We start from the raw sequence: 9,148 nt of genomic DNA, 5'->3' as shown, positions 1-9,148 counted from the left end.
TCGAAAAACGGCAAGAACCACTCAATAGATGTGGTCTTTACGCATCGAATGATATGCTTCTCGATGTTGTAGCTTGAAAATCCTAGGAGGAGATAGATTTCTACAGTACCCCCTTTTTGGCTGTTTTCTAAGAATTTCACGTTTTCTTTCATTTTTTTTAAATTCACATGAACAAAAAAGTCTTAGATTTATCTTTTACATATGTGTACCAAGTTTCAAAGTGATCTGTCTGTAAATAACTGAAATAAAATTTCCACAAGAAATTGGAAATTGCCATTGGGAATTGGAAATTTTATTTAGGTTATTTACAGACCAATAACTTTGAAACTTTGTCCACTTATGTAAAAAATAAATCTAAGACTTTTTTTGTTTGTGTGAATTTTAAAAAATGAAAGAAAACGTGAAATTATTAGAAAACCGGTGCTTCTTTAAAGGTGACTTGAAAGTCTGATTTGGCGGTATAGGGTTTAAGATGAATGCAAAGGGTTAAAGATGAATGGCAATGGGCCTTATTGCCATCACACAATAACAAACGTATATCTGCTACTATATAAATGTACAGTGGGGGGTANACTGTCTCTTATACACATCTAGATGTGTATAAGAGACAGGTGTACGAATATTTATTTCCCCCCACTGTATATGTAATTAAAAGCATTTCAAAAATAATTGTCAAGTTTATCAACAGCTTGACTAGAGATAATTCCTGAATCCTCAAAAAAATCTTGCTCTTGCAGCTCTCTAAATGACAAACTCCAGATCATGTTGTACAATAATAATATACTAATAATTTAATTTCACCTAGCTGAAATTGTAACCTCAACTACTGTAAACTGAAGCTTTTCTTGTATTTCTGCTAGCCAGTTATACCTATATCTGCTATCATACTATGTTCTTGAACCCCATCTCTGACATGTCATTGTTTTGAGGTACCCTGGGCCTATACTTAAAAAAAAGTCAAGAGATCGTAAGCTCATCAGCCAATCATTGATGGACTTTCAAGCAAAATCCACCAATCATAGACAAGAAAATAGAGCGTAAGTACTTACATTCACTTAGCAAATTTTGAAAGTATGGCCCCTGGTCTGCACTCTTGGTTGGGCTTTTGGCAAACTCAGTAGCTTTGAACAAATGGCAGGGGCCACACTGCTACTCTCCCTCTTCATCCAGCCCACTACCTTTTTACATTGACTATCCCTTCCCTCTAGATCTTTAGGTTCAATTATAAAGGCTTTCAGTCCAGTGCAGTCAAACTGCCAGTATTAGCATTCCTCACTGAGAATGGCTTGACAATAGCCTGCCCCCAGTAGACAAAGCTAACGTCTGCCTTTCATCCCTGCTTCTTATTCAGGCAAGAACTGAGAACACACCAAAAGCTGCAGTGGTGGCATTATGACCTTGACCTGCCACAACATTCCGTACTCTGGATGTGACATTACTCCCCTCCTGTTATGGGACATTAGTCACATTACTGATATGTATGCATTGTCAAACCAGGTTCTTCGCCCATGATCAAAGAACCACAGGAAGAGGGATCTCTGGATCTCCTTTTGCTATCCTCAAAAATACTCCTGAACCCACCTTCCCTGACATGAAACTGCCTCTTTGCCAGATCTCACCATCATCAGCTTGAATCTTCTCAAAAAAGTTTCCCTAAAGTGCCCTGAAAATTACACAATTGTTGCCAGTTAATTATTATTTGGGAAGGCAATGCTGCTATTATACATAAATAATGCATTATTGATTTATAGTTTATGGTAAATATTCTAGTGGTTATGAAATTCTCACTTTAGACATAAATTATCCATTCATTTTGTTACTAAATGATCCCTAAAAATTAATTTCAGGACTGAAAGCTTGGAACACACTTGAATTGTTCCTGGTATATACTTATTTCACAATTGATAGAAAAAATCATCCAGAAGATATTTTTATCTGCTCTAAATAAACTAGTGATGCCTAAATCAGCTATTCTGCCTCTGACACATCTTCATGATGGAAAATATGGAGAAATCCCAGAAAAAGAAAATGAAGTAAGTGAAGATTATATACAGTTTTGAAATTATTTTAGGCTCAAGATTTTAAAGTAGGTATTATGATCTAGTTCTTTATAATTATTTCTAAAGATATACAAATCAATGTATGTGATTAGAATCATCCATGTTGTTAGTTTTAGAGACTAATGTTGGTTCAGTTTACTTATTTAACCCTCTACCGCCATATATCCCTCTCTGGGAACATAACTTTCAACTTAAATTATATGTAAACTATTGAGTGTAGCAACCTGAGGACATTTGTATGCAACAGAGAACCTTTTAAAGTTGTCGTACATGGCGGCAACCATCAGTGCAAGTCAATAAGCTCTCACTAGAACGTATCCTTTTTGGGAAGTAGGCTTGTGACAATATTTCTCTGGTTACTCATGTCAGGCGGTAGAGGGTTAAATAGACTTTTTTTGCAAGAAAATCTGAAATATTTTCAAATCAATTTAACAGTTTTCCCTGCAATCCCTTAGAAAATATAACTATACTGGTATCTATTATTATGATGCATAGTTAAATTGGATTATCAACAAGCTGATTGAATTGTTGAAAAACCAGTGGAAATATTTTTAAATTTTTGTTCTACTATACGGTATACTAGATATTTACATGTAGTTGCTAGAAAGTTACACCTGATTACACCTGATATTCTCTGTCTTCCATATCCCTGCAAGCATGTACATCATGGAACCTACATGCTACTCGGATAATAAAGGATGTCAACTATTGCCTATTTTTGCCCATTTAACTAATTCTATTTGAAATGGATTTGTTTGTGTACAGGCACTGCTACACTTGTCAGACCCAATGGTTCAGTCATTCAACCACGCCATTGGCGAGGGTTTGCAGATGGCCATTAGCAACCTTCCTCCTGTTGAGATGACGACTCATGATCAGCCTATCATTATTTCCCTGGTGGTCAGTTTCAGAATATTTTTTACAATGAATGTGATGCCTCATACTTGTGTTATACAGAAGCCCATGCTGTGATGGTTCGTGGCTAATCCAGACCACAGTGTTAAGCTGAATGTGAAGTTGTAGTTGAGATGATAAGACTGCTATTATCAGACAAGGACTGCTATTATCAGAAATTTTAGTTACAACTATGTGACTGGTTAAGAATGGCTGTAGCAGGCAGTTGTGGCAATGATCAGACCATGTGTTGTTAGTCTAATTTTTATTTGTTTATGCTTTTTGATGAATGATAGTTGCATCCATGTTTTATATGATGCTTGCTTTTTGTTTACACTTGTTTTTTCTATTCACAACATTTATATTACTTGACTGCTAAAATTGTAAATTACTAATGAAGAATCTAAAGCAAAGATGATGACACAACATTTCACTCACATCTCCTTTAAAAATTTTGCAGATTCCAGCTCCATTTTCAGTTTAAAATTTCAAGAATAAAGTATAATTAATTAGCACTAAGAATATTTATTATGCTATAGCAGTAGGAAGCTTTTTGTACAAATGTCATCATACTAGAACAGTTGACACATGTTGATATGATTCTGAATGATGTTATTCATAGAAAGCTGAAAAGATGAAGTATTTTTAGGCACACCTGAAGTATTATCTCCTGTGTGTGGGTGGAACTTTTATGTTTAGTGTAATTGATAGAAAATCTTGGTGCTTGTTGAGTCAAATGAGCACAATCCAGCCTGTTTTGCGTTAGCCAGACTCCTAGGTATGTCAAGTCAAGCTGTTTGTGTTTGAATTTTGATTGATAATAAATGCCAGATGGGATGTGTGAAATTTGTATTTTATTTGAAGAAGCTAGCATATATTTGCTGTATGTATAGATTTGAATGTTTTAACTGGATAATGTGTTCTGCATAGACTACCGGTTTTTAGACTTTTGTTGTAATCTCTAGAAAGCAACTCCGACAAATTTGGCCATGATAGTCTCTAAGATTAGTGTAAATTTGAAGCAATCTCTGAGTGATTGCAATGGCCTTCTTTCTCTCAATTTCCAATGGTCACAAGAGTTTTCTAGCAGGATATTTTTTCTTGGTTATTTTTTGTATTCCTAGGTTTACTGTAATAGTACTAGCATAGGGACACAAATTCTGTGTTAGATTTATTTGTATAGCAGTTCAGTGGTAATTGAAATGGTTTTGATGCTAATTATATAATTTATAATATTCTTTGGTTGTTATACAATAAAGTGCTGACAATTCCTAGTTCTTCGAAAATTTAAACAGATGTTACAAATTTTCCTTGCTAATTCTAAACTGTGACATGCTTAACAGGATGCCAAAATCTATTCCCCACAAGTTACATCTCTGATGGATGAAGTTCACAACACAAAGACATACCCTCGCCAGTGTATAGAGTCAGGCTCAACTTACAAGGCCTCGCTGCAGGCTACATTTGGCTTCATTGTTAATGGCAAGAGAATGCCATATGTGGAGCAGAACCTTGGACAAGTTCCCATCATGGTTAAGGTGACTAAATTTAAATGGCCTGTCAAAACTTGTGGAAATTCTCCATAAAAAACACTATCGGGAGGCTACATTGTGACTTCTCTGTTGATAATATCATTTTACTCAATTACCATAATTTACTCAATTTTACTCAATTACCTAAAAATGTGAGTTGTCAAAAATGCACGTCAAGGATTCATCATAAGTAAAGAGGTAATGAGAAATTTTATAGGTTTGTCTATGGATATGCTATTTGTGAGTTATATTCCAAGTCTAAAATCATTTGGTAGTGTTTCTTTGTTGCTTATTAATATGAAGTTATTAATTTTGTGAAAGTTCTATGAACTTAATAACAAGTGTCTAGCAGTATGTAACTAGAGCAATACCTCACTACATGCATTACCTGTGTAAAAAGTTAGAAATGCTTGTTAATAAATTTATTTCAAAGAAGTGCTCTTCTTGCGCCTCTAACCTGTCTTTGAAACCAAATATATATATGTCTTTGAATTTTGAAACCAATTATGTAGTACCTGTCTTGGAAACCAATAAGTAAAGGCAGTGTAACTACTTATAATATTTTCATCTAAAAACTCATAAAAATTTCTTTCCTTGGGTTTTGGAGGAAAGAATCAAAAGGTTTTTTTCAGCAACTTCTAAACACACTAAGTTGCTGGGGCTTCAATGCATCCATATTCCCCAAATGCCTCCCCTGTCCCCAAGGAGCATATGAGGCTTTTCTTGAACCTTGTTCCTGCACTGGCCAAAATGCCATACACTGTCACCATCAGAACTACCCAATATGCTCATTCACTGTCAGAACGAGCATGTGAAAATAAAAAATTTAATTCATCTCGTGTGATGACATGAAGAATAACAATCATGATATTGTAATGTTATGTGCAGAGCAAGCTATGCAGTCTGTATGGTCTCAGTCCTGCGGAGCTTGTGCAGCGCGGAGAGAACCTCAATGACCCCGGCGGCTACTTCATCGTCAACGGGGCCAGGAGGATCTTGAGGTATGCAATATCTACTACCACTTCAGGTTCTTTATTTGAATTCTGCTTTTGTTCTACTCTGTAAGGACTAATGCCTCCTTTTGAGGCCTCTTTTGGTAGTTTATAATGTCATTTTCATTGAGGAAATACATCATTGAGCTTGAACATCTTTTGTGACGTCATTGGGGATCATGGCATTTGTGTTTAATGAGTATTAGGAATTGTTTGCTGCTATTGAAATGGTATTTGATCTATGTATTCATTTAATTGCCCTTTAATTTATTTAATTGAGGAATGCACTCCTGGTATGTTGATTCTATCCACAAGTTATGATGCCATGGATTTATGATTTGAATTATATATTTATTTGGTGATACATTTTTGCTCAGATAGGGAATGTTATGTTAGCAAACAACAAATATTTTTAAAATACGTGATATTACTACAGTTTTCTTTGTTCTTAGCAGTGGGAACCTCATGAAAAATTGTATTAATGAAATAAAATTATTTTGATCTGTGTGAAATGAAACACTTGACTTACACCCAAATACATGAAGTTGGAAGAACTTTCAAAACAATTTGAAGAAAAGCATGAAAAAATCAATGTGAGCAAGATAACTTCAACTAAGAATAATTAGTCAAAATCTTGCAAAACAGAACTGGGTGAGTGGTAACTATAACCTCTTGAGTAAAAAACCTGTAAATGCACTGTATGAAGATATTATATAATGTCATTGTAAGACAAAGAGGGCTAATACCTTGTAAGACAAAGAAGGTTGATAGAGGGCTACATTGTAAGACAAAAAATGCTGACAGCAGCCTACAGAGTAAGACAAAGAAGGCTGACAGCAGCCTACAGAGTAAGACAAAGAAGGCTGACAGCAGCGTACAGAGTAAGACAAAGAAGGCTGACAGCAGTGTACAGAGTAAGACAAAGAAGGCTGACAGCAGCCTGCAGAGTAAGACAAAGAAGGCTGACAAATGTTGTTGTTGCAGGACGCTGACGGCACAGCGGCGTCACTATCCTCTCGCCCTGACCCGCGACACGTGGCGCCACCGGCAGGAGCTGCTCTCAGACAAGGGCGTCGTCATACAGTGCGTCGCGCCTGATGAGGTGATACCCTGGGGCAGGTGTGACTGTATCCGTGTGTGTGTGTGTGTGTGACTGTATCCGTGTGTGTTTGTGTATCCGTGACTGTATCCGTGTGTGTTTTTGTGTGTGTGTGTGTGTGTGGCTCGTGACGGGCTGTGTGTGTGTCACTAGTGACGGGCTGTGTGTGTGTTCTTGGTTGTTGACCGCATTTACACCAACTTAAACCGCGCAATTTTTCGCCAATTAGGCCCAGCTGATTTTTTTTTCTTGCAACTAACGGCCCTTTGACCCGTGCAGACTTCTTGCACCTAACGGCCCTTTGTCCCGTGCAGACTTCTTGCAACTAACGGCCCTTTGACCCGTGCAGACTTCTTACAACTAACGTTCCTTTGACGTGTGCAGACTTCTTGCAACTAACGGCCCTTTGATCCGTGCAGACTTCTTGCAACTAACGGCCCTTTGTCTCGTGCAGACTTGCAACTAACGGCCCTTTGACCCGTGCAGACGGTCTCTACGAACGTACTGCACTACCTCAACACGGGCGCCGCCAAGCTCGGGTTCATCATTAACAAACGGACGTTCCTCGTGGACCTCGCCATGATGCTCAAGGCGCTCAGAGATGTCAACGACCGCGAGATTGTCACCATCTTCGCCGCCATGCGCGGCCATGACACCTTCTTTATCGAGTCAGACTTGGTGAAATTCTCTGAGATCAGGATTTTTTTTTAGATTTTTGGAAATTTACAGTCAATTTGTATAAATATACAGTGTTTTAACAGTTTTCTTAAATATGCATTGAATTTTATCGAGTCAGACTTAGTGAACTTTTGAAAGATCAGTATTTTTAGATTCTTGGAAATTTACAGTGAATTTGTATGAATATACAGTGTTTTAGTTTTCATAAATATACAGTGAATTTTATGAAGTATTTTTATGGAGTAATTTCATGATATATTTTTTATAGTTTAAAAAAATACATCGACTTTTTATAAAAATCATTACTTTTTAATAATTTTTTTATATATATACAGCGAATTTTCATTAATACACAGCGCTCTTCTTGCTCTCGCACGTTGTGCTTCTGCCTGTTGCGTTCGGACGTCGTACCTCGTTGGCGTTATTTGTCTTGTTCCAAATATGAATTTGATTAAAATTATTTTGTATGTTCGATTTCTCTAGTTTTTACTTCATTGCGAGTAGGAATGTGCAGTGCTTCCCTCAATTATTATTTTTATGTTATTTTTCTTCTCGCATCTGTTTCATTCCCATTGTTATTTAGCATAAAGCATCACTGTTATGTATTATAAAGTATATCACTGTTATCTAGACGGCACAACAATGTTTCAATAATCTGAACTCATCCAAGCCTTCAGTTTCAATGACCTTGAGACTTTTTTCTACTTATGGCTAAAAAATTTTGCTATGTATATAATTGCTTTATACACTGATTATTTCTCCATTTCTTATTCATGTCTTATAAATCAAATATTTCACTTGCTGCCGCTACTAACCTGCTACCCATTTTCACCTCATGTTTATTATACTGCTTGGTATATAAGAGGTTATCTTTAATTAACCTGCCGTCGTGCTGAGTTGTTACTTGTTGGCAGTTCACCATTTGAACTTTTAATTTCTATGCGTTGTGATTGAACCTGCCATCATACTTTCTTAAGATTTTGTAGCACATTATTGTGCATTATATGCATAATGCATATATGTTATATATATATTTTTTTTGCATTACCATCATTATTTATTTATTTTTCGTGCATTACCATCTTTATTTATTCATTTTTTGTGCATCGCAATCTTTGCTTATTTATTTTTCGCACATTTCCATCTTTATTTATTTCTTTTTCCTGCATTACCATCTTAATTTATTTATTTTTCATACATTACCATCTTTATTTATTTTTCGTGCATTACCATCATTATTTATTCATTTTTCATGCATCACAATCTTTACTTATTTATTTTTTGCACATTTCCATCTTTATTTATTTCTTTTTCCTGGCTCACCATCTTTATTTCTTTATTTTTCATGCCCCATCACACTGAATGTTCCCGCACAGGAAGGTGAAGCAGATGTTGTCGGAGCTGGCGGAGAGGAAATCACACTAAATGTTCCATCACATTCAGTGTTCCATCAATAAGTTCAATCATCAATAATTCAGTGTTCCATCAATATTATCCATGTTTCATTCATTCAGTGTTCCATCACACTCGATGTTCCCGCACAGGAAGGTGAAGCAGATGTTGTCGGAGCTGGCGGAGAGGAAATCACACTAAATGTTCCATCACATTCAGTGTTCCATCAATAAGTTCAATCATCAATAATTCAGTGTTCCATCAATATTATCCATGTTTCATTCATTCAGTGTTCCATCACACTCGATGTTCCCGCACAGGAAGGTAAAGCAGATGTTGTTGGAGCTGAGTTTTTAATCCAATAACAATTCATAATTCGCTAACAATTTGCAATCCACAGAGATTTCATAATAAGCCCGACAGTTAGCAATCTTCTGGCAGTTCATTGGTTAATAGTTGGCAATGTCCTGGCATTTCATCAGTTAATAGTTGGCAATGTCC

The 9,148-nt window shown here is 36.2% G+C and overlaps 1 protein-coding gene across 1 annotated transcript; it reads left to right on the top strand.

The window, feature by feature from the left end:
• Positions 1-1,847: 1,847 nt before the first annotated feature.
• Positions 1,848-8,680, top strand: LOC108676733 (DNA-directed RNA polymerase I subunit RPA2-like). The gene is made up of 7 exons (XM_018164864.1): positions 1,848-2,033; positions 2,826-2,960; positions 4,298-4,492; positions 5,375-5,487; positions 6,463-6,580; positions 7,064-7,245; positions 8,632-8,680. Exons 1-7 carry the CDS (start codon positions 1,956-1,958, stop codon positions 8,678-8,680), a joined length of 870 nt encoding a protein of 289 aa, XP_018020353.1. The 5' UTR covers positions 1,848-1,955.
• Positions 8,681-9,148: the final 468 nt, after the last annotated feature.

The sequence above is a fragment of the Hyalella azteca genome, unplaced genomic scaffold, assembly GCF_000764305.2.
Source record: "Hyalella azteca isolate HAZT.00-mixed unplaced genomic scaffold, Hazt_2.0.2 contig7774, whole genome shotgun sequence".
Classification (NCBI taxonomy): domain Eukaryota; kingdom Metazoa; phylum Arthropoda; class Malacostraca; order Amphipoda; family Hyalellidae; genus Hyalella; species Hyalella azteca.
This window is presented reverse-complemented; position numbering and strand designations above follow the sequence as displayed.

Bases quoted from the DNA above. Each gene is read 5' to 3' on its own strand.
- LOC108676733 (XM_018164864.1), top strand. From the start codon at position 1,956: ATGCCTAAATCAGCTATTCTGCCTCTGACACATCTTCATGATGGAAAA. The intron at 2,961-4,297 runs GTCAGTTTCAGA...CATGCTTAACAG, and splicing joins CTATCATTATTTCCCTGGTG to GATGCCAAAATCTATTCCCC. The intron at 6,581-7,063 runs GTGATACCCTGG...TGACCCGTGCAG, and splicing joins AGTGCGTCGCGCCTGATGAG to ACGGTCTCTACGAACGTACT.